Source organism: Urocitellus parryii, unplaced genomic scaffold (assembly GCF_045843805.1).
Source record: "Urocitellus parryii isolate mUroPar1 unplaced genomic scaffold, mUroPar1.hap1 Scaffold_53, whole genome shotgun sequence".
Lineage (NCBI taxonomy): Eukaryota > Metazoa > Chordata > Mammalia > Rodentia > Sciuridae > Urocitellus > Urocitellus parryii.
This window is the reverse complement of record NW_027554068.1, coordinates 1,234,360-1,259,242: the sequence shown is the minus strand read 5'-3', so window position 1 is coordinate 1,259,242 and position 24,883 is coordinate 1,234,360. Positions and strand designations below refer to the sequence as shown.

Here is a 24,883-nt window from a genome sequence, read left to right as displayed (position 1 = left end):
TCCCTCCTGTTCTCCCAGGGAGGAGCAGGCTGCCTTGCCACAGTCCCAGGCCACAGGTGTCACTCCATCCTCATTGGTAAGGCCACACAACTTCCAAGGGCCGTCCGTGCTTGGTGACACTCCACTCTGGGGATGCTGAGACCGCGCTAGCTGGACCAGTACCAGCACGTTCGGGCTTGTTCCTCAGGACCAGCTTTGGAGTCTGATTCAACTCCAGCCATAGCATAGATGTGTCCTGTGTTCACGGTGGCTCTGTGGCTGTTGCTTCAAGCCCCCTTCCCACGCAGGAGGAACAGGGTCTACCAACAGCATGACCTCCAGTGTGATGGTCCCCGTGAGCATAGAGCACATTCCTGGACTTCTCCCCTTCCTTCCTGTGGCCGCCTTGTTCTCTGGGCCCAGCTCCACACTGCTCCCCTCTCACCCCAGCGGACCTGACACAGGCCTAAAACACAGTCTCATGGGACTGGGTTGTGGCTTAGCAGTAGAGAGCTTGCCGAGCACACATGAGGCACTAGTTTCGATGCTCAGCACCACGTATAAAAGAAAACAAATAAATCAAAATAAAAAATATTTTTTAAAAATACAGCCTCACCATTAGCACCTGTGGTAGCAGCAAAGCCCCAGTCCCTGGAGCCCCTTGCTGAGGGAAGCAGGGTACACTATTCCATTTCTAAACGGAGAGTGTAAAATGGCCCAGTCGTTCCAAAAAGAAGCTCCACAGTCAGCATCGGAAGCCCCCGGCAGCCGTCCCCCTCAACCTGCGGCTAGTTTGCTTAGGTGCTACCTTACGAAAATAATCAGAGACGCAGAAGGTCCCTGTACCACTCAGGAATGGAACTGGGATCCACTTAATGTTCAGTAAGGTTGAATGGCTGAAAAGTACTTAATGTTTGGTGAGCTTTATAAGTAATGGCATAAGGAAATGCTCATGATAAAATTTGGGGGGAAAAAAAGCAGGCTAAAACCTAGCCCTTATTGTGCGTGCGGCACCCGAGTGCGAGCTCCCAGAGGGCCGGTCGGCATGGCCTGGAGGCACTGAGCTGGTTTCTGCCTCGCACATTCCTGCCTTCTGCAGTTTGTACTGAGCATTAAGCTGCCCTGTGTCCAGGGTGGTCCTAGAGAAACCCACCCTGACTGCAAGTGCAGCCTGTGCTGCAGTGACACACAGGCTGGGGCAGTCTGGCTCAGCGCCTTGGCCGTCAGCACGCGTATATGCAGCGGGGAAAGCAAGAGGCAGGACAGGAAGGAGAAAGCAGGCACTGGAACTTACAGAGTGAATATCCACGCAAGTCTTAAGCAAGCAGGGTAGCCAGTTAGACCTGGCGTGGACAGAGAACCGTCCTTAGAGCCATGGTGGCGCTGTTCAGAAGCCAGCACGCTCACCTGTAGCAGAGGTTGGCTTCCTGAAACAGGCCTGGGGGGGTGGCGACTTCTGGAAGGTAGCTGAGGACCTGGAGGCCTGCCCTTATTACTGCATGGTGGTGGTGGCTGTGGTGGCCGTGGTGGCCGTGGTGGTGATTTCTGGAAGGCAGTGAGCAGCTCTTCAGGCAGTGCTTGGATGCTGCCTCTTCTCCATCATCGACGTAAGATGAAGGAAGAATGGTCTAGGTGCCCAGAGCATGTTTCTCTTGAACTTGGAATAAACTGACGTTTTCCGAAGGGTTGGCTTTTCTCCTGGGCACCGAGGAGCGGGAGCTGACCCAGCATGCAGCAGCAGGGCGGGCAGGTTCCCAGCAGTGAGGGCTGTAAATCGACTGGTCCTGCCAGGAGTGCTTCCCGCAGCAGTGTTGAGCGCTGCTCCCGTGCACCTGAGGCCAGTGTCCACCCTGGGACCATCACCAGCTGCAAGAGTGTCTGAGTTCCTTCCCACGGGAGGTCGGAGGCTTGGACACTGCAGATGAGAGTAGCTGAGGGGCCCCTGCAGGACTCCTGCCCCACTCAGAGGCAGCAGGCAGTAGTTGTGGAATAAGTAAGCCGCTGTTTTCCGCTGACCCTGCCAGGTATGCGAGCACACGCTGTCAGTGGGTGCAGCTTGAAATGACCGCTGTCCAGTCCTGGTTGAGAGCACAGTCACCCTCATTGTCAGTGTGTCCATCACACCTTGGCAACCAAAGTCTTAGGGCTAGGGACCAATGTGGCTTTCCTTCACAGGGATTAGAAACCTTTCTGACTGCACAAGAGTGAGCGGGGCAGTTTTTATCTTGTGATTTTTTACAGGAACATTTTCTACTTTCTCTGAATAGCTGACTGTTAACTAGACAACTGGCTGCTCCTCCTCCTGCCTGTGATTTCCACAGCCCCATCCGAGTCCTCTTCCCAGCCCCTGTCTGTGTGGGGCCTCTCCTGGTTCTCTCAGTTCTGTCCCTGCCCTTCTCTCCTGCAGAGAACATCAAAATGAGCCCCTTCTCTCTGGACCTTGCTATTGAGACAAATTATAAGCAAGTAGAACCTCACTCCTCCCATAGCCAGTGTGTTTCTGGGTCGTCAGCTGCAGAATCTAGGTTCACAGGGAGACCTGCCTTCCAGAGCTCTCTGTCCTTGCCCATCTTTAATGTGGAGTCACAGCTGCCTGTCCTCGGGCCACAGGGCCTACAGGGTGTTGGAGGGATGTGCCAGGGAACCTTCTGGACTCACATCTTAGTGTTTTGTAAGAATTCTTACATTAAAAGTTCAAGATAAAGGGAAGATGAGTGAGAAAACTCAAGATGGTTGAGAAAACTCAACCTTGACCTCTGTAAAAGTTTTATATGGAGACTCAGTGTCCGATCTCCCCAGAGAAAACTAAACTAGACCACAGGGCTGGGGCAGGTGTCAGGGAAAGAGCAACACAACTACCGTCTCTGAAACCCTAAAGAAAGACCAGAGGCCCTCCTCTGTGTGGGGCCGGGGGTGTCCTCGCTACATTGTCCCAGTGGTTGGTTACACCCTCCCACGTACGTGAGAAGCTGTGCCACAGGACAGCAGTGGTCTCTGTGAAGACACAGGCAGAACCAGACCATCCTCCACACCCTGTCAGTCAGGGAGGGCCCCGTTCTGTTCCCAGGGTGGAGCGTGAGGCTGCCAGGGCGAGACTGTCCCACCACCTTGGCCCCGAGAGCAGTGCGATGGTCCAGCCTCGGCCTGTGAACGTTGACCTGAGCCTTTGGTCAGTGGTTACTATTCATTAACTGGAGCAACCAAGGAGGTATACAGAGCAGCAGCCCCAAGGCTGGGGCAGGTGGCCATGCAGAGGCACAAGCCAGAGGCAGAGCTCCCCAAGTCGCAGAGGTCAGTTCTGGGCTGGCCACAAAGCTGGGCGCCTAGCCACTGGCTGGCAGGCACCAAATCTACAGCTGTGCTCCAGGGCAGCGCAGGGCGAGGCTTGGCTCTCCACTACCAGGCCTGGGATGCGGGTGGCTGGTCTGACTTCCACGCTCTCTGCTCTGTCCTGCCTTGTCTCCCTGTTTTAAGGAAAGAATTAGCTCTTTGGTCAGGCTGTGTATCAGGACACACATCCAAGGCCTGTGTCCAGGATTCGTCAAGCAGGGATCGGACCTCTGCCTTCTGGGGAGTGCAGTGTCTCCCAGTCCAGTACTCAGGGTGAGCAGGGCACAAGCACACTTTGAACTGGCGCATGGTGCCCCCATGGCTCCTGCTCAGCGAGCTACACACACCTGGGCACAGCAGCCTCCCCTCCAGAATCCCTTCCTCTGCTCCACCAAGACCTCCACGCTGCAGGCTTGGCTGCCCAGGACCTAGGGCTTGCTTCCCTCTGTAGGGTAGATGGACAGACATCAGCACTGTCCTAGAGGACTTCCACATCTCTACTCAGCTGGGTCTCTCAAGTTGCAAACTGGCTGTCCAGGTGTACCTAGACGTGGGGCTCTGGCCTTGCACAAGGTGCCATCAAGCCCACCTGCCCCCACCCCATGCTATGTGGTTGGTACCTTGTCACATGACTTCCACGTGGGGACAGGTATGCCCTCCCTCCAGGGACATCCAGGTCCCAGCAATGTTGTCGCTCTCCTACCTGTGTTCTCCTTTTCCACGGAGGCTATTTGAAGAAAAGAGGACAGTGGCCAGAGGGTGGGGCCCAGGCTGCACGAGGCTATGGTGCCTTGGTTGGAAGCAGGCGGTAGGAGCAGCTGGAAGGCCCAGGGCACAGGAGGATGAGGTGGTGGCACCACAGGACAGCCGGGACCCAGGCTGAGCTGCGTCCTGGGAGAAGTCTCTGGTCCAAAGAGGGTGACTCATGTGCTCTGGGTTCCTTGCTTCTCTCAGCATTCACCAGGTGCCAGTCCCCACAGACCCTCATCCTGGACCTTAGCCTGCCTGGTGCCCAGGCAGCCGACCACACCGGCCAGATTGCATGGACACTTCCTCTTCAGTTTCCCTCCCTTTTGTTATAAGGAGACCACAGCTGGAGAAAGTATGTGGTGCAGAGCACGTTGCCCCACAGCTCCCCTCCGGGGCTGCTTACTGCACGAGAGGACACACTTAGATGTGGCTTGAGATGTGGTTTCCACCAGGGAATAGCTAATATGACTGTCGGTGGAGTGCCTCACAGACGTCTGAATGGCAGCTGCCTCTCTGGACCGGGTCGGAAGACCCTCAGAGGGAAGAGCAAGTGCGGGAGGTCGGACTCCCGTGCAGCGCTGTGCTGCTCCGTTTGGAGGAGGCAGGTTTTGCAGCCCAGGGGCACGTGCACATGTGGCCACAGTGCAACTCCTGGGGCAGGCGCGCAGCTGGGCAGTCGGGTGCCACACACACGAGGCCCTGGGCCCCCCCAGCCCCACCCCCCAAAAAACAAACTGCTGGGGACTGTCAGATCTGGGTGGCGGGTTATAAGGGTTTGTTTCCACCGTGTTCCTTCGTGTATGCTCAAAACCTTTATAATTACACAGTTAAAGCCGTGTGGGGCTGGGGACGTCGGTCAGCAGTGGGGCACTCACCTGGCATGTGGAAGGCCCTGGATTCCATGCCCGGCACCACACACACAAAATATTTTTGTATTAAGTAGAAACTATGATGCGAGTGTATAACTCCCTGTCCAGTTCCAGACAGAAAAGGACACCCTCATTTCTTTCCTTCCTATTTTTAACCGGGGCCTCTCTGCGTTGCCCAGGCCAGTCTTGAACTTGGTGCTCCCACCTCAGCCTCCCAAGTGGCTGGGCCCCAGTACTCTTCCCTCTCGCAGATGCCTCAGTGTGGAGGGTTCCAGGGCAGGCTGCCACCACCGCAGCAGCCTGAGCTCGTTGCCCTGGGAGCCCCAGCCTGGGTTCAGGAGGAGGTGGGGACCTGCCCAATGGTGGGAGGGGTGGCAGTGCTCCTTGGAGCCGCTGACTGAGTGGCTGCCTGGAGTAGCCCCAGGGACTGACCCCGTGTCCCGCTTGCCTCCCCAGGAGCTGGGATGGTGGTGGACTGGGAGCAAGAAACTGGCCTCCTCATGAGCTCAGGGGATGTGCGGATTGTCCGGATCTGGGACACCGACCGTGAAATGAAGGTGCAGGTAACCATGGTGGGCCCCACAAGCACCTCTGGTCCCTGTGCAGCCCCTTCCCCCAGGCTCTCCGCTCCCCCTGCACAGAACAGACCCCTTGCTCAAATAACCCAGACCCAGATCTCCAGAGCAAGCTCGGTCTGTGCCCGTCTCAGCCTTCCAGGGAAGCAGATGGGCAAGATGGCGCCTGCTGCTGGCGAGAACAGACTCCCAGCCTCGGAGCTGATCACCACCTTGGCTGCACAGTAATCATGCACCTGACCCTGCGCTGCAGCATAATTAAGTCTAAGCTAATCCTGATCATTTTTAAATATTGTCTTATCTGGCAGATTAGGGAGTATCAGAAATCAGTGGGGTGAAATATTTTAAATTAGAAGATTAACTATTCGTGTGCTTTTCAAAGCTTTTTTTTTTTTTTTTGAGAGTGAACCCGGGGCTTCTCAAGTGCTGAGCATGCGCTCTGCCACCAAGCCACAGCCCCACCGCTTAAAGCATCTTTTCTTTTTAGTTTTAATAAAGAAAGGGATCTGCACTGGTTTTGCCTAAGACACCTGTGAGAGGGCCATACAGGCCGCCTGCTAAAATCCAGCTGTGCCCACCGCTTTAGGAGCAGAGGCAAGACCACAGCTACCTCAGGGATGCACCTGAGGGCTCTAGCCCAGGACACCCTTCTCTAGAGTCCCTGGAGAGGCACAGGGCAGAGACCTCCCCACCCTCTCCTGTCCTCCCTACCGATGGAGAGACATTGGCCCCTTGGTGGCAAGAAGGCTGCTTGCTCCACATTGCTACAGAACTGAGCCAGGAAGGAGGAGTGACAGGAGCTGGACATGAGGCTGGACCTCACCACTGTTAGGCACTGTGGTGACGCCCGGGAGAGCTGCAGCCTGAGGTCACCTCCTCTCACAATTACTGTGCTCGGAGATCCCATGATGGCACCAAACAACTTTCGTTGTGCTCCTGCTGGGGAGCTTGACAGGTGCCCACTCCTCAAGGGCAAAGCATGGAGACCCTAATGCTCAGATCCGTCTCCCTGTGGAGTGTAAGGGCCTCCAGAGCCAGAGTGTCCCTGGCCACCCACCTCCTCCCCCACTCTCAGCTGCCTTCGCCCAGAGCTGTGGTCCTGGTGCCTTCCTGGGTATTTTGTTGCCTCAAGGTGCAGGGAGAAGTGGGGGGGCTCTTGCAAAGGCCTGCCCCTCACACAGAGTCCACATGTGCAGATTTCCCGCAGCGTCCCCACTGGGGTTGGAAAGCACGCGTCCCTCCCTGCCCCCACAGGCCCATCTGCTGCCTGCAGCTCCCCCTGCTGGCGTTCACCAGTCCTCCTGCTGTGTGCAGCCACCAGGGGAAGCAGGGTCCACGCTTCCGCTCTTCCCTCGACTGATCAGGAGTCCTCAGGGGTAGCTAATAGGAGTTCTCCTTGCCAAAGTGTACTTTGTCTCTCTTCAGGAAAGAGGGAGATGGTGTTGGGAAGTTTAATTGGCCAATAGCCAGGTGGCCCTGGGTGCCTCCAGGATGCTGCCGGAGCTCGGCCTGCCCTGGCCAGTGCGCAGGTGCAGGGCAGGTGTTCAGGCAGATCTGGCTGCACCGAGTCCCATGTGCCCCTGCCCTTCCCTCCCATCTGAGCTCCTCAGCCTGCGATGGCCTCTGGCAGGTGGAGGCAAAGGCCGCAGTCCCCAGGGAGGGAGGTGAGGCCCATGTGGGCTTGGGGTAGCGGTGCCCCATCTCAGCCCTCTCTGTCTGGGCCAGGACATCCCCACAGGCGCCGACAGCTGCGTGACAAGTCTGTCCTGCGACTCCCACCGCTCGCTCATTGTGGCTGGCCTTGGTGACGGTTCCATCCGTGTCTACGACAGGAGGATGGCGCTCAGTGAATGGTAACTCACCCCCACCCCCGTTTTTGCGGCCCCTGCCCCTCCACACAGCAGCAGTCACCTCACTGCCCACCGAGGAGTCCCAGCTGCTCAGTGGGACATGATGCTTTCCCCAGGAGCCCACAGCAGGTTTCCAGCCAGGCATGTTCCACGCAGGCCAGTCCCCGTGGCCGTGGAAGTGGGTGGACGGCCTTGGGCATGCTGGAGGTTGTTCCTGGAGAGAACGGCAGTGGGGGGGTCCTGGAAAGGCCCCACCATCTCAGCCTCCATCTCACATGGGTTGTGGGCCGGGCGTCCCCGTGGTCCTGTTCCTGGTGTCTCTTGTACACCCACTGCTTTCTGGGAAGTAGGCTTGGTGCCAACAGGACAGTCCAGGAGTCACAGCAGTGGCCACCAGAGATGAAATATCCTCATGGCCAGGACAGTGGGACAGGATTGAGATGGGTGTTGACTCAGGCACCCAGGAGACACCAGCTCCTGGGGACAGGGGGAAGCCAGGGCACCACAGGCTCTCATGTTCCCTGGTGGGAGGTCCCTGCCAGAACGGGCAACCTGTCCCCAGAGGCACCACTGTAGGCAGCTGGTAGACTGCTCCCAGGGGTGCAGGTCAACAGCAGGAGTCCACTGGAGCCAGCTGAATCTTGCACTTCAGAGTGGATCTCATGGGACATCCATTGTCTCCAGACCTTTAGTTAAGCCATCTTTGTCCCCTCAAAAACACCCATCTGGGCAGGCAGGCATTGAACTTGGGAGTTGGCTCCACAGAGGGCCAGAGGATCCCAGGAAGCCCCCAGCCCCAGGCAGGGTCCCCCTCAGTACTCACCCAGCAAAAGGCAGCCTTGCTCCCATCAGGCCTGGTGATTGGGAGAGAAGTCAGCGCCTGTCTTCACCTCCCCCAATTCCCCGGGCATTGGCTGTGTCAGGCAGCTTCTGTGCCGACCTCGCCCTCAGAATACACCTAAGCTGGGTTCGTGGTGGTCCCTCCTCGCCCCAAGCCCAGCACCCTCTGCCCCTCAGCTGGGAGTGGGGACACAGGCTCTGGCCCTCCAGGTGTTGGCCCTACCAGTTCTGCCCTACCCAGTCCCCCAGCACCCTCCCTCCTCTCTCCCTTCCCTGCACCCGCCTCACAGCAGTGTCCCTTCCTGGCCTTACCCTGCAGCCCCTCCCGCCAGGCCCCTCGGCCCTCCCCAGGTATTTGAGAATGTTGCTATTTACATCTTGCATGGGGTCAGTCTCCCCCCAAGATGGGCAGTGGCTCCCAGGTGTAAGGATGGCTCAGAGAGCTCTCTAGACTGTGGCAGGAGGCAGCAGGAGAGCAGAGGCGTGCTACCACTTCCCAAGCTGCAGGGCAGCAGTGGGCAGCCCACAGGCCCTAGCCGCTGGTCCCCAAGCTCCAGCAGGCAGGGACACAGGGGTCTTGGAAAGCTGGGCTGAGTGGAGAAACCCAAGCAGGCCTGACCCTGCTGCTTCTGAGGCCTAGGGGTGGATTCTGAGAGTGAGTTGACATGCTTCCCCAATGGCACAAAGTCTCATGACGACCCAATGAATCAACAGACACTTGGGAAATATTAATAAACATTTTTTATGAACTATTACAACAAAGAACTTCAGCAAGAAGGAAAATGAAGTTTATGATCTTTGAGTAAACATTTTTAGCGTAACAGTCTCTGCGACCAGATATTGAAAGAGAAAAAAATCAAGCTTATAAAACACCATTTCACTGTTATCAACTGGAATACACTAAAAATAGGATAATGGAAATACATGTTCTTAAAGCATTTCCACAGGAAATGTCCATAATTATGACATTCTAAATCATTTAGCAATTGTATATGCTACATTAACTAAAACAAAGGTATTCCTTATTGCACATTTTAAAATTGGAAGGATACTCTAGCTTAAGTGGGGGATATTTAGGGGGAAAATATTTTGGCTCAAAATGTATACTGCACCAAGGCAGCTTCATTCTAAAAACATAAACCATTTAAAATAAACTTTTATATTTTGAAGCCAATAATCCTTTAACTTGATGAATAGTTTATAGTCCATTTTCTGACTAAGTGTCAGAGGTTAACTTTATGGGCCCTGTTTTAAGGCCTGTGAACAGCCCTCACTAATCTGAGAATTAGGTGTATATGGAGGTTCATCTTTAAAGCCTGAAGGCATTAAGTCTTTTGCAGCAGGTGGTGGCCCATAGTCTTGGGGACCATGAGTTGGAAGTGGTAATGGGGCACCAGGAATGAAGTACTCTCTTGGGCCAAATGAGCCTAAAGGTCTAAATGGTGCTGGTGCGGGTCCTGGAAAAAAATCACGAGGGTCAAAAGGCAAATCCCATTTTCCAGGTGGAACACATGGTGCATATTCTCTGAAGCCTATTGGTGGACGCATACCAGGACCTGGAAAATAAAAAGGAAGTCTGGTGAACATCCTGACTTGCCAGATGAGGCAAACTGAGATGGAACAAGTTTAGTTATAGCCTTTGACCAACCAGCCATGAAGCAACATATTAAGGATTTAAACATGGCTCTACCTAGCTCCAGGCTTGTCTTTTTTCTTTCCCTACTATATAATTGCAGAATTATTTCTATCTCACAAGAGCTCCATTTATATTTGGAAGTACTATATTACCATGACAAGATGATAGATTATGAAATAAGAACTTTACTACATCAAAGAAATTTTGATAAAAGGAAATTCCACTATTTATTACTGTATCCATTAAAAATTCATGAAGTATTTCAGCATGGACTTTACACATGCCATCAGAATCAAGGTGCATGCCCTCCTGGAAAAGGCCTTCCACAGCCACCTAATTAAATCAGCAATATTTATTAGGTCACTGTTAAATCCTCCTCTTTAACACTTCCCTCTGACTTTTCTCAAGATAAGGAGGGTTTGACTTTTCTATATTCTATAACCTACTGCTTATGCTTCCATTATGGGCGATTACAAACTTTATGTTATAGGATTTTCATATCTGTGACAAAATTTTAAGTTATGGCATGTGTCTCATCCACCTTTCCATCTATTGCAGTGCATATCAACAGAGTTTCAACAAACATCTGCAGAAGTAATATTTCTGGCTTTTCTGTATATAGCCCCTTATCCTTGTCTATGAGAGATAGCTATTGCCTATCTCAGTATAAGATTATGTAGTGTCCCATATGTTCCAGAAAACTGGAGGAAAAGTTAAAATGTACTCAGCTTTATCCTTTCATTGTAAAGACCTGAGATAGCAACCAACTGTTTTAGCAAGCAATAGAAATGAAAGATGAATGTGATTTATAAGTCAATCACTACTGTTCAGATCATCATACCAAATGGTGGAGGAATTGGCCGAGGCCCAAAAGGCCCACCGAGCTGAAGTGGTGGTCCATACCGAATGGGAGGTGGTGGAGGCCATCCCATCGGGGGTCCCATGAAGGGTACCCCTGAGAAAGGAGGGGGCCCTTTCATAGCCATATGAACCTGCAATTTAAGATTTGAAAGCAGTTAAAAGTTTTAAAATTCCTATGTATTAAGACAAAGTACCAACACCGATAAAAGCTAAAACCCAAAACAGGCACCTGTCCAGAGAACACCATCAGTGCAACAAAACTACCCACCCCTCCTGTGTATTCCCACCGACAGCTTACAGAAGTTGGAAGGATGCCACAAGAGGGAGCAGTTTGTTACTGATTATATCTGCACAGGAAAGGGAAAGGCAAGAGGACTGGCAGAGGTTATTAACAGAGGTGATTTCTGACAAGTATGTCATGCTGTATTCACTACAATCTATTTCAAAGGGAGTCCCCCCTCCCCATCACTTCCCTTTCATCACAATAGCTCATTACTTCCATATTAAGAATGAACAGAATAAAATGAAAAATCCATTCTCTACCCATGTAATAATAGCTACTATTCAGAGTATCTTCAGTCAGTCTTTCATATATTATTCAACCTCTGAGATCTTTAAGTAGACTGTCTTATTTTAAATAAGAGGGAACAAAAGCAAATGGAATATCATAATTTGTTGAAGGCCACACTGCATATTAAAGGAACTCAATCCCAGGTTTGCCTCCAAGCCATGCTTTTCCCACCTCTACTCCTCTCTAACAATGGGTCTTTGCTCTCTTTTAAATCTTCTACTACAAAGGGGTTTGGGGTCTTATCTAAGGTGCCCTTAGATTTCTCTAGAAATGTATATTCCTGGAATATATATACACTGGAACTTGAGAAGTACTTTCCATCACAGTGCTATATACTGTACACCATTTGAGATATTGATTTATCATTTCCTATGAGTAGTGGGTTTGAAACTAAACAATTAAAAATTTATTTTATTATAGAGCTGCAGAAGACCTACCGGATATAATAGCAACACAGTTACAAGAGAATACACTTATGTGAACAAATGAGACCATTTCTTGGGACTGGCTCAAGAGGTCATTTCAGATGATCATTGTTTCACTGAAACAGTATTTCACTTTCAGAAAATCTGATACCAATCTAATTCAAATCACTCAAAATAGGGTTTGCACAAATGAAGGAATTCTTAAATAACATTCTTCCAAACAAAAATAAAAATGATGAATTATATAATTTATAATGAATTTACTTTGCCTTTACTTTTACTTTATATGGTGTTTTGTGTTGAACATTCAACACAAAACACCATATAAAGTTAGAGTGATAACTTTTCACATTCTATAGTTCATTATAGTTGTACACACTTAAGCAACATTCCCAAGTTAATGAGAAAAGTAAGCTCAATATTGCATGCAGTTTAAAGCAAACAAGATCAGTGTCATGCTCTGAATATCCTTCCCAGAAATGCACAGAATAAAACCCAATTCAGTTCTCAACCTCTAAGTACTTACTCCAACTGGATGCTCAGTCAAAGAAGTAATTGTGGAGACTGAGGGGGTCTCAGGTTCTTGGGGAACAGTTTGCTTTTTAAGAAACAAATGGGATAGTACAAATAGAACACAAAGAAGGATAAAGCAAAGAGCAAGTACTGTAGGAAAGCTACATGTTCCTGCATGACCACATGATTCACAGTAACTACAGAACTTACCTCACCCTCATTCGTCACCTTAGCTGGAGAAGAACTTCTGGAACTGCTATTCATGTGAGCTGGACCACATCCTGGGTCTGTTAGAGATCAAAGAATGGATTCAGACTTAATTCTAACATGAAAAGAATAAAAATCATCCATCCACAATTACAGATTCTTTGAAGTTACTTGGTCCCTTTACCAGAGGCAACGGGTTTCCCAGATGCCTCAGAAGACCAGTACGAGGTAAAGGTCCATCCATTGACCCTTGGGAAAGAAAGACCAGAGCCCTTGTATGTATTTTTCAGAAGAAATAAATCACTGGTGGACAGGTCAGGTCAGGATTCAACAATAACTAGAAAGCAACATGAAAAATGGGTTTCCCAGGGGTTGGGGTCATAGCTCAGTTGTAGAGTGTTTGCCTAGCATGTGTGAGGCACTGGGTTTGATTCTCAGCACACATTTAAAAAATAAATAAAGATATCATGTCCATCTACAATTAAAAATATTTTTTTTAAAAAATGGGTTGCCCAATATGTAAATCACAATTTATGAAGAGACTTAAGTAAAATAAAGAACTGCCTTGGGTTGATAGAACAGCAGATTAATAAGTACTGGTCCTAAACTTTAAGCTATAGACTTGAAGTATGTGTAGGCTGGCTTTTCTTTAGTCTGTATAACCTGACTTCCAATCTTACCAAGACTACAGTCCTATTTAGAATTGGAAATAAGACTCAGTATTTCATGTTGGAAATATGTATGCTACATAAAGTTTAAGGCTACTTTTATAATATTTGGGAAAGGAACACCATAGAGATTTAATTTAAAGATAAAGGTTTACACTTCACAGTGTAAAATTTAAAAGAAAAAAACAATACAGGGACCTCCAGGAAAAAAAAAAAAATGTTTTCTATTCTAGAACAGATTTTACAGAAAACATTCACTAAGATAAAGTAAGAAATTATCTTCTATATATTGTACAGGCTCAAATTCTATGTTTTCATTAGAATATTCAAAAGGGAAAAAAAAACCCAAAACCTTGAAGTAGTTTACTATAAAGCAACATGTGAATGCTCACCAAATCCGTTTCTAGGCATATCTTTTTGATTAAGAGTAGCAGAAGGAGGTCTCTCAGCTGGCTCTGCTGTCAGTGGAGGGGAACATTCTCCACCACTCACGGGGGATGGACCAAAAGAGCCATTATGGCTCAGTGGACCTAAAGACAACAATGCCATGTTACTACTTTAAGGCAGCCTTCTCGCTGACACCAAGCCTCACCTCCCGCTTTAGCAAATCATTCAGATTATTTCATAACCATTACACACAGAAGTAAAAAGTAATTTACATACATTCTGCACCAAGAAATAAAATAGCTCCTTTTACAAAGTGCCCCCTACCTCTCCGAGGAGGATTTTGTAAATTTGGTCTTCCCGGCATAGGTTTTACAATCACGGGTTCATCTTGCCACACTGCCATCTTTTGGGTCATTTCCAATAGACTTGAATATTGAGAAAGAATGGGCTGAATTATGAAACTGCAATCTATTCCTTCATAGATAATATCTAGCATAACCTTAAAACACTATAAAACATATAGTAAGATATCAAAATCACATACTTCTGTCTCAAATTAGCAGCTTCCCTTTTCTCTTCAGCTACAGCTCTTTCTGCAGAACGAGCTTTGAGCTATTAAAGAGAAAATATTCAAATTCAGTTGCGGTAGGCTATGCACAAAATAAAGAAAAGGGGGAAAAAATCTTACCCAATTATCATGAGCTTTCTTCTCATGCATAGCAATCTGAAAAAGACAACATATTAAAAAATATGTTTTTAGGGACTCATTATAATAGCCTATAATTGTCTGTATTAGATATCAAAGAATTCTGCAACTACAGGACTGTATTAATTACTACCTGGTTTTTAAATAAGCGCTCCGCTTTCTGTAATTCTTCTTCCATCTCTTCAATTCTCCGCCTAAGAATTACAACAATTGAATAACATTTGAAACATTCTGACCATTTTCCCTTTATTCCATCAGCTATACTTTTAAAGACTTTATCATACATAAGAAAAACATTTCTATAGTTATATGAATCCAGTGTGATCAAAACTAATACTACAGGCAAGGTGCAATGCCACATGCCAGTAATCCCAATGATTGGGAAGCTGAGGCAGGAGGATCATAAGTTCGAGGTCAGTCTCAGCAATTAAGTGGGAACCTATGCAACTGAGACCCTGTCTCAAAGTTAAAAAAAAAGGTCTAAGGATGTAGCTTAGTAGTAAAGCATCAAAAATAAATAAATAAATAAATAGATAGATAGATAGATAGATAAAATAAGAACCTAATACTAATAACTTCTTTATCATTTAATTGCTAGAGATTCTGAATGATAACTTACAATTTCCTTAACTGTTCATCAGTGTGTTCTCAAGTAATTCTGTTAGAAATATCTTCCTCCTTAAAACTTTTTTTCTTTTTTTCAAATTATATCCATAGAAGATTTCCAAGGTCTATCAAATGCCACACTTTTGTGGGTCTTGATAAATCACACAGCAAACTGATTTCTTAAAGAATTACTACAACATACAAACCCCCCAGAACTGTTTGCATTGACCAAGTTCCCTATGGTCTTGCCCATTAGGTATAAGTAAATTTTTGTTAACATTTTTCATTTGTTAAGTTGAAATTTGTTTTTTTCTCCTGTGTGAATTGAATTTATTCATATCCTCTCGTTATTTATACTTACATGGAATTTTCTTCTATCTACATAATGTAAAAAAAAAGATTAAAAAGAAAGCTAACACTAGTTCATTAGACATTGACACCCTCCTTTAGAAACTGAACTCACTTGTAATTTTTAACTTCCTGTACAGAGGAAACCACCTTTTCATCTGCAGCTGACAGCCGCTGCTCTTTTTCTAGTCTCTCATATTCTTCTTGGCTTAGTTTCCTAAAATAAAGCCAGTTATCAAATCAAAAGTTTCTCTTTGTGAATATCACTTCCCACAATTCTATAAAATGCTTAGGCACATAAAATAGAAATTCAAACCTGCAATTTCGTAAATCAAACTCTGGCAAATCACTTACATTTTCTAACTTCTCCTCTTAATTCTCTACTTACCAGTAAATAAAATAAATGTGAAAACAACATGTGCCCCAAGGGCAAGTCTCCTGTGTGTAAGATAATAAAAACTCACTTTACTTCAATTTGGAAGATCAGGACTGATCAACCTAACATAAAATCTTCTAGAATATGTCTTTTAGCTATGCAATTAACCACAGAACATTTTTAACACTTTAGATATCTATTTCAAAAGAATTGTAATTAAGCAAAAAGACCAATCTGAGTTTTGATAATGTCTGTCAACCAGAAAAAGAAGCCAAACTGACCCACAATCAGAGTATTATCTACTGACAAGTTTTAACTCTGATCATGAAACTCAAGATGTTCATCTACTGAGACAAAGGTAGACACATTTAATGATTTAAAAAATACTATTTTCTGCTATCCTTGTACTACCCTCTTTAGCCATAGTTCCAATTCAAAAGATAATTAACTTGAAACTTAATTTTCCATAAATCAGAAGAACTATAGTAAAAAAAGGATTATTGATACCAAATAGAAAAAGGGGATTATATATTCTTATATAGCTTCTCATTTAATTCTTCAGCAAGTATTTTATGAGTGGCTATAATATACTAGTTACCTTGTAAGATGCTAAAGAATAAAAGAGTTCACTGTTTCAGGTATAAATGATGCCTAAAGGAATATAATGAATTTTCCCCACTGGCTTAAGAAGGAATATGGAGAAAACTAAATCTTGAAGGACAGAGAGAATTTTGTTTCCAATTATCAAAGAGTTAGTCTGAGGAGCACTAAGAACAATCAAAACATCTTTATAAGAATATAAAATTGTGTTTGAAGGGATCCAAGCTAAAAAGGCAGTGGAGATATATGGATGTGGCCAAGATCCATTAGAAAAAGGAATCTCAGAATTACAAGTAAGGCTGGCACTTTAAGGTACTTTTCTCCTAGGTTTACCCACATATTGAAGATAACACAAAGATATAATGAGTCTGAACTAAGCCTTCATCCAATTCTTGGGCTTAGAGGAAAAAACAAGTGTTTGGGGCTACAAATAAAGGGACCCTTAATAAAAGCCCTAGCCTTTGAGTTTAGATTAGAAAATACTGCACACTTAAGTGATGAACAGGCAAAAAATCCAAAAGGAATAATACTGAAACATTGAAAAGACAAAAGTCATTTTTGAATTATCTTAATTGCTGACTAAGTTTAAAGTGACAATCTTACTCAAGTAACCTCAACACTTTTCTATAAGAAGATAACTTCATCTTAGTCCTCAAATTTCATCTATAATTATCACAACAATGTTAGCCAATCAAAACTGACCAGGCACTCCATAAGACAAAATTCTGTGAGAAAAAATACCACAGAAAAGGAAACCACCTAATGGGGTTATCTGCACATGTTTTAAAATCACTGTGCTTTATACAGTCAAAAAAGTAAAGTCAAGATTATGAATTTCAGGGCTGGGAATATAGCTTAGTAGGTAGAGTGCTGCCTTGCATGCACAAGGCTCTGAGTTCAAACCCCACCACCACAAAAGAGGAAAAAAAAAAAGATTATGAATTTTGTCAAAGGATTAGAAACTATAAAACCAAGAAAAGGTTGGGTGTGGTGACCTACCTACAGTAGAAGATACTCAAGAGGCAGAGGCAGAATGATGAGATTAAAGATAGCTTGGAAAGCAGTAAGACACTAGTCCCTTATGAGAAAGAGCAAGGAGTCTGTGGAGGTAGCTCAATAGTAGAGCACATGGCTCAATGTCCTGGGTTTGAGCTGTAGTACTGAAATAGGACTGGGGTTGTGGCTCAGTGGTGAAGCATGTGCCCCACATGTGTGGGGCACTGGGATCAGTCCTCAACACCACATAAAATACATAAAATATTGTGTTGGGCTGGGGATGTGGCTCAAGCGGTAGCGCGCTCGCCTGGCATGCGTGCGGACCCGGGTTCAATCCTCAGTACCACATACAAACAAAGATGTTGTGTCCGCCAAAAACTAAAAAATAAATATTAAAATTCTCTCTTTCTCTCTTAAAAAAATCCTATAAAAATAAAATAAAATATTATGTCCCTCTACAACTAAAATAATATTTTAAACCCTGAACTTTTTAAAATCCTAAACTCAATGAATGATTTTAGCAGCAGATTTGGGAAGTAAAATAAATCCTAGCGCTTTTAAGATAGGTCAGAAGAAAATATCCAGAAGAAGTAAATCCAGAATGTAGGAGGCAGGGGAAATCAAATTCTAATATGCATTATTATAATCAGAAGAGAGGATGAGGTAAAATCAACATTTAGAAAAAGACTCCAAAATTCAAGAAATGTTTAATGGTCCCAAGCAACATAACTGCAAGAGGAAAAGTGGGTGGGGTGGGGAAAACTACACCTAGGCACTTCCCAATACAACTGTTAAAAAAACAGAGAAATGACTACAGGAACTAGGGGAGGGATAAGACCAAACAACAATGATAATGGATTCCTTAAAGAAAAAATTTAAAACAGATGGTAATTAATTGGATATTTTTAAATTGCTAAAACTAAGTAACAGTCAAAATTCAGTAGCCAAAAGAAAGATCCTTTAAAAATGGAAACTGGTTTTAACTCTAATCATGAAGTTCATGTCAACCTAATACAGATTATAAAGGTAGCAATATTTAGTGGATAAAATACTATTCTCTATTTATCCTTGTACTACTTTGATACAATAATCAAATCTATCATTAAAGGACAATGTTCAAATAGAATGAAAATAATTTCAAATAAGAAACCAACAGTGTAGAATGCAGAACTACAGAAACTTTAAATATGTGTATAAATTGAATGAATGTCTTGTGGAGTTCACAGTATATGAAGTACTAACATACAATGCCACAACAGTTATCAGATTCAGGAGCTACTTAAAGCCCATAAAAAAAAAAATAAACCTATTAATCTATGTCAGGTTTTTATTAAATCCAGAATATATACCATGGCCTTTAAATTATGAGAAGATGAATAAAATTATAATTATAATTATATAATTATAATTCCATTATAATTTAGGATTACATCAAGCTTATACAGGGGATGAGGAAAATAATTAAAAATATTTAAACTATTAAAAAGATACAAGGAAGAAAAAAAAGAACAGGTCATCAAATAGAAAGCAAATTCTTCATAAACCACAGGCACATATTGACATGGACAGACTTATATTTTAGAAAGTCCACTCAAGTGGCTATAGAGAAAATTAATAAGAATATATTATATAAAAGAATATATATATAATACATTATATATATATTATATATTATATATATTATATAAAAGAATATATATATATATAAATGCTAAAGAGTAAAATCAGGTGCAAATAAATAAAATCTGACACAAAAAACCTATTTTTAGAGAATTCAAGTATTTTTGTGGATTAAAAACTTCAAATGAACTTTCAAAAAATAACTAGCTCCACACTGAGAAGATTAATATATAAATATATACTACAAACAAGTACTTCTGTAATCATAACTCCTAAGGTCCTTGCCACAGTTCAATTTTTAGTGTGAACATCTGAGATATTCAAGTCCAAAACTTGTACCATCAATAAGTAAATATTATTCCTTTTTGAAGTTTTTATTCTACTAAAACATGTCATTCCAAATCACTCAGTATTTTTAAAGGTCCAGAGTTAGAGATACAAGTTCAAAACATTAGAATTACATAACTGATCACAATGAAAGGTAATTAAAATAAATAGTGGGATCATAGAAAGGGTCTAGATCTTTGAGAGGTATTTCCACATCAGTGACTGTTAATACCAGTTTACCACTTCCTGCCTTCATATGAATTTGACAATTGATTACGATGTCCTCACAGCCTTAGTTTATGGTTCCAACTACCTCAGGACTCTTAAGACTGACGATGGAAAGAAAAATGCAACTTATAGGAAACAAAACACAAAGGAAAAAAGACAAATCTCTACTTATTACAACTAGAAGAAATTGTAAATAATCTTAAGAAAAGATAAAATTATCTGTTAGTTCACACAGTGATAACAATAACAAACAATGAAAATCTTACTTTTGTAATGCCACCTCATTTTGCTGGTAGAGTTCATTTAAAATCTCCACTTTCTGCCTAAGAGTTTTGCATTCCTCTTCCAGTCCAACTTTAGAAGACCGTAGTGAATTGCAGTCACTTTCTAATTTCTTTATTTGGTCTGTAAAGGATAAAACAGCTTATCTCTATATGTGTACAAGGACTTAAGAACTTGTTTGAGGGAGTAGTGCCAAGAAAAGTAAGAAGCATGAAAGCAAGAAGCCATTCTTTATCTTTCTAATAAAATTTTAAGTCTTTCCAACATGGTAATTTCTTCTCAAGAAGAACCCACCTTCTAGATTACATTTTGTGGACTTCGAGGCTCTTAGCTCAAGTTGTAAAAGTTTTAGATCCTCTTCAACTATTGATATTGTAGTTTGTGTCTAAAAATTGCAGAAAAGAGAGGTATTCTTAAAAGTGAGGCACAGGAAGAATTCACAGGCACTATGGGACTCTTACAAAGAACTATACCCGAGAGACATCCATCATCTGCTTAATTTGATCTTTGATCTTCTCGTTCCGATCACCTAAAAAACAAAAGACTTTAGCTTTTTCTTTCCTTACTTTTAACTCTATATTCTCCTAACTTCCCCAAACTAAAGAATGATCGTGTTCAAACACCGGAAGAAAAAAAAATCAATTAAATAATTAAACTGATTAGACTAATGACTTTTAAGAGAATTGCAAGCTTAGATTTTAAAAAAAAGAGAGGTGAATTTCAGGTTGGGGTTGTGGCTCAGTGGTAGAGTGCTCACCTAGCATGTGTGAGGCACTGAGTTTGATCTTCAGCATAAAAATAAATAGAAGTACTATGTCTGTCTTAAAAACAAAAAAAGGTAAATTTCTAGTTTGCACAACTAAAATGTTATCTCTGCTATTCTTGTAAGATAAAAGCTTTTCTTCTCTCTCAGATCTATCTTCACCTGGGCAAGTAAGTAAGTGTCTTGTTTAGAAAGATTCAATCCTACATTTTCTCCCTGAATCTACTACCAGGTGTGGTTTGAAATACTTGCTATGTAAGCAATATCCAACTTGGGAGAAAACATTTGGAAATATTTTCCTCATCAGTAAACACTGTTACACTCCCTCTCTAGCTTTCTGATAGTCTCTAGCCTCTGTTCTCACAGCCTTAGTTTATGGTTCCAACTGCCTCCGGACTCTTAAGACTGACTGTGGACCTTAAAACCACAGAGCCATAGAGATGATGAGTATCAAAATCAAGTATCATCTGCATAAGTTAAGAAATAAATTTCTCTTACTGTACAATGTTCAATACTTAGAGGTATAGGATGTGACTATTGTAGCTGCAGTGTACTTACTAGTTTTCAATGGGATAGAAAAAGTCAGTGTTCTTCACATGCCTATTGGTACATTATACCCCAGCAACCCACCTCTGCCAATGCAACAGACATATCTATAGATCCAGTGATGTGTCTACAACCCTGAAGCTTAAGAAGAAATTCAGCCAGCTGAAAAGTGGCATCTGTATACTTAATTAAAGACAGGAAAGCAAAAAAGGATTCAACTTCCCTGAGACTGATCTCACCTGCTACCTCTCCATTGGTTAATTCATCTGACTCATCTGTACTTTGATCCTCAGATTCAGATTCACATTGTAACCGATTCAACTGTGTGATGTAATTAGTCAAAGCCTAGAAAAGAAGCAAAAGGTTGGAAGACTCTCGATTTTAATTCAGAAGATTTCAGGAGAATTCATGAGATGAAACATGTATTTGGAGTATAAACTTACTTTATTAGTATCATCTTTGTAACTAAGAGCTACTTGTAAATCTTTCTGGGACTTCTCAAATGATTTGATTTGTTCACTGAGCTCAGCATGTGATGTACTCCAGTCTTTGGCTTCTTGCTGCAACTGAAAAGTCAAAACACATGAATTCATATGGGTTAGGTAGGGGTTTCTGCACTGGATACATTAGGACTACAAGACTTAGACAAAGAAATAGAGAGCCATACTCCTCGGTGGACTCCGTCAATCGAGGGGTTTGAGACCTTGGTTAAGGAAGAGGGCAGAGTGGCCCCAACTCTCACAGCTGCAGTAAGAACATCAGAGCTATCAGGAAGTTGACCCTGTTTTATTGCATTCCCCAGAAAATTGCTGTCAATTCAAATAATTTACCTCCAGCAGGAATGGCTGGGCACATATGACTGTCTCCTAAATTTAGATTCCTTATCATGTAATCTTCCCTTGGCCGGTGAATCAGTAACTACTCAAAACAGGATCATAAAATACTTAATTTTCTGTTTTAAAAAGTTTCTTTGAGGCTATGCAAGTTAATAACTGATTGATATTTGATAAGAAAAGCAATAATCCAAAAATCCAAAACAGATGGAGAACATATATATGCACTCAATTTGGGGAGCATTGTTTAAACTTTGCATATCTAGAAAAGGTCCTACATGAATATTCCTTACCTCAGAAACAGATCCAAGAAAGATACAAGATAATGATATTCACTTCTCTAGTTTACATTATGTATGACATCAAATTTTCTTTACCTGCTCTTTCTCCTTCTTAAGCATGGTATTTTCTTTCTGAAGCTTCCTGCATTCCAACTTCACCTTCGCTTCATGAAGCTTAGTTTCAGTAAGGATAATTTGAAGCTAATGCAAAACACTACAGTTAGTGAATTAATTCCAAAGAAAAAACAAAGTTATACTTTCCCAAACCAGACATCATATAGTTCTCATTTTTTGCACATTTTAGCACACCTCAAATTTTTGGTCCGCAACAAATTAAGATGTAGTATTAATATCCGATAGCAAGAGTTGGCAGCTTTACCTCTGAAAGTTCAGCATTATTCACTGAAATGACATCTTTAAGCTTCTCTATAGATTTCTTATTTTCCATTATCTGCCAGGGGAAAACAGAACACAAAATATGCATTAGGATTTCAGTAGAAATACTGATAGATATACATATATATATATATATATATATATATATATATATGTGTGTGTGTGTGTGTGTGTGTGTGTGTGTACACACATATATATACTAAAAAAGATAAACACAACAAAATTTTTGTCAAGCCATCCCATTACATTTCAGGTAAATGCAGGGGGATCCAGATTTGGACTAAGCAAAAAATCAAGAACTGAAAGAGATGAGGGAAAATGAAGTCATAAATATTTCATGGCATCCACAACCTTACTGTTTGTGAGATAACCAGAAAAAAAGGTCAAAGTATAGAAAATCATAATGCAATAAGTAAATAAAATGTTTTAAAGCATAGAAAATTAACTATAATTAATTACTGTTTCAAGTAAACCAGTTCAAATTAGTAATTTTTTTTCTAGTGATAGAGAAAAAAATTTCCCAAGATCATTTTTAAAATTTTCTTATCTGAAGTAAAAAATGATAAAATTTAAGGAAGAATAGACTAATCTCACATACAGAAGAATTCCAAAAAATTTATAAAGATACTTGCTCCTTAAGGAAGTGGACATAACTCTGCAATCTTTGTTTGCAATGCCTGGGATTGAATCCTGGGCCTCATGCATGCTAGGCAAGTGCTCTACCATGAGCTGCATCCTGGGCTTGTAACTCTTCATACTTTAACTGTGGGCTGTGCATGGTAACTTCCAAAGAATACAACATGACAAGGATTGGAAAGAATTTTTACAGTGGAGAAATCTGATAAATACTACCTCAGCTGGGTGATCAAGCTTACTTGGGGGTAGGATATTTCAGAACACACTCTCTACTATCTTTTGCAACTTTTATGTAATTACAGAAACTTATAGAAATTGAAAATGAAGTATGTAAGTAAACTTTTTTTAAGTACAGAAAATTGATTAATTCATTACTCTTTCAAGTAAAAAGTAAACAAATACTGTTCAACTGGACAATAGTTTTTTACTTGTTCTGCATGTTTCCAATGGCAGAGCAAAGCAATATGAAAATTATCCAAGGTTGAGAATAAAAATATTTCCTAGGCCCATAAAAATAATTTGTTGTATCAGTACTTAAAAGTTCCACAAAATGGGCAGAAGTGGGTTTGACTTCCTTGACTCCTAATCTTACTTTAGTTAACAGCTGGACTAAGTTCAACTTAACCAATTTAACAAAATATTTCAAAAGCCAAATTGCAGTAACACTTAGCAGCGAAACTCGTACCAAGTCCTGATTCTTAGCATTCTGTTCTCTCTCAGATGCTAACGTAACAAGAAGACTTTTAGCTTTCTCATCCAGAAGTTCTTTATCTTTTTCAAGAAGCTTCACTTTATCCTGGAAAAAAAGGTGTCAATATTACTCACTCATTACATTTACTTTTGAGTTTAGAATGTAATTCCCCCCAAAGAAGGGATTTTTACCTTATATTTAGTTGCTTCATCAGAAAGAATCATATTTTTTTTCATGGTCTCTTGGACCTGTTTCTTTGATTCCTTCATCTATGTAAATAAAGCATTCAGAATTAAGATACACAAATTATAGTGCTACTATACAAGTTACTTCCAGACAAGTGACCCTTTCCAGAAGAAAGCAGTACTTAATACATATGACTGTTTAGAATTTGGATGATTTGTAGGAAATAATGAAACAAAAATTTTAAAATAAGATTTTAAAATTAAAACAGGTAGAAATGATTCATGCTAGAACCAAGGGAGAAAGAAACAAAAAAAAATATTATACCTTCTGTTCATAATTTGACAATTTCTGCATTAGTTCTTCATTTTCTTTCATGAAATTGTTCATCTTTTTGGAAACTTGCTGTTCAATGACTAAAAGGGGGAAATACACAAGATTATTACAATCACTAAATGAAATTCAATTACTCAATCTACTAAAAGCAAAGACATGTTATATGGTACTATGAGGAAATACTTCTTAGCATAACTATTATGCTTTTAAAAAGCAATCTATGCTTATTAGCAATAAGAGTATAAAAATTATTAAAATTTAAGAAAAATATAAGAACAATGATATTTTGCTGGGTGCAGTGGTGCACACCTGTAATCCCAGTGGCTCAGGAGGCTGAGCTAGAAGGATCCCAAGTTCAAAGCCAGCCTCAGCAAGAGCGAGACACTAAGCAACTAAGTGAGACTTGGTCTCTAAATATAGGGGGTTGGGGATGTGGCTCAGTAGAGTGCCCCAGAGTTCAATCACAGGTACCCCTCCCATCCAAAATGATATTTCAATTTAAGCTTATTTCACAGATGGGAAATACAGTAAAGTGTTGTAGCTTGATATTCCTCCCTTCTCAAAACACTTTCTTTTCAGAAAATGGAATCATTTCATTCTTTGCAAAGAAAAACAGAAATGAAAACATACTGATTCACATTACCATTCTTTAAATTATCTACTCAATT

The 24,883-nt window shown here is 42.6% G+C and overlaps 1 protein-coding gene and 4 long non-coding RNA genes across 5 annotated transcripts; all 5 read right to left on the bottom strand.

Moving 5' to 3' along the window:
• Positions 1 to 8,929: 8,929 nt before the first annotated feature.
• LOC144252717 (uncharacterized) lies at positions 8,930 to 12,487 on the bottom strand. The gene is made up of 4 exons (XR_013343043.1): positions 12,410 to 12,487; positions 12,213 to 12,284; positions 10,671 to 10,821; positions 8,930 to 9,749 (listed from the first exon to the last, which is right to left on the bottom strand). It is a non-coding gene; the product is annotated as an uncharacterized LOC144252717 (long non-coding RNA).
• A 990-nt stretch (positions 12,488 to 13,477) lies between these two features.
• On the bottom strand, positions 13,478 to 14,197 carry LOC144252718 (uncharacterized). Its single transcript, XR_013343044.1, has 4 exons — positions 14,150 to 14,197; positions 14,006 to 14,073; positions 13,786 to 13,886; positions 13,478 to 13,604 (listed from the first exon to the last, which is right to left on the bottom strand). It is a non-coding gene; the product is annotated as an uncharacterized LOC144252718 (long non-coding RNA).
• A 103-nt stretch (positions 14,198 to 14,300) lies between these two features.
• LOC144252719 (uncharacterized) lies at positions 14,301 to 19,915 on the bottom strand. The gene is made up of 5 exons (XR_013343045.1): positions 19,845 to 19,915; positions 19,535 to 19,673; positions 15,510 to 15,559; positions 15,237 to 15,338; positions 14,301 to 14,361 (listed from the first exon to the last, which is right to left on the bottom strand). It is a non-coding gene; the product is annotated as an uncharacterized LOC144252719 (long non-coding RNA).
• Positions 19,916 to 19,944: 29 nt separating this feature from the next.
• On the bottom strand, positions 19,945 to 22,344 carry LOC144252715 (transport and Golgi organization protein 1 homolog). The gene is made up of 5 exons (XM_077794860.1): positions 22,283 to 22,344; positions 22,070 to 22,174; positions 21,303 to 21,425; positions 21,099 to 21,204; positions 19,945 to 20,079 (listed from the first exon to the last, which is right to left on the bottom strand). Exons 2-5 carry the CDS (start codon positions 22,091 to 22,093, stop codon positions 20,018 to 20,020), a joined length of 315 nt encoding a protein of 104 aa, XP_077650986.1. The 5' UTR covers positions 22,094 to 22,174; positions 22,283 to 22,344; the 3' UTR covers positions 19,945 to 20,017.
• A 10-nt stretch (positions 22,345 to 22,354) lies between these two features.
• On the bottom strand, positions 22,355 to 24,286 carry LOC144252716 (uncharacterized). The gene is made up of 4 exons (XR_013343042.1): positions 24,207 to 24,286; positions 23,888 to 23,965; positions 23,691 to 23,801; positions 22,355 to 22,424 (listed from the first exon to the last, which is right to left on the bottom strand). It is a non-coding gene; the product is annotated as an uncharacterized LOC144252716 (long non-coding RNA).
• Between the last annotated feature and the right edge of the window lie 597 nt (positions 24,287 to 24,883).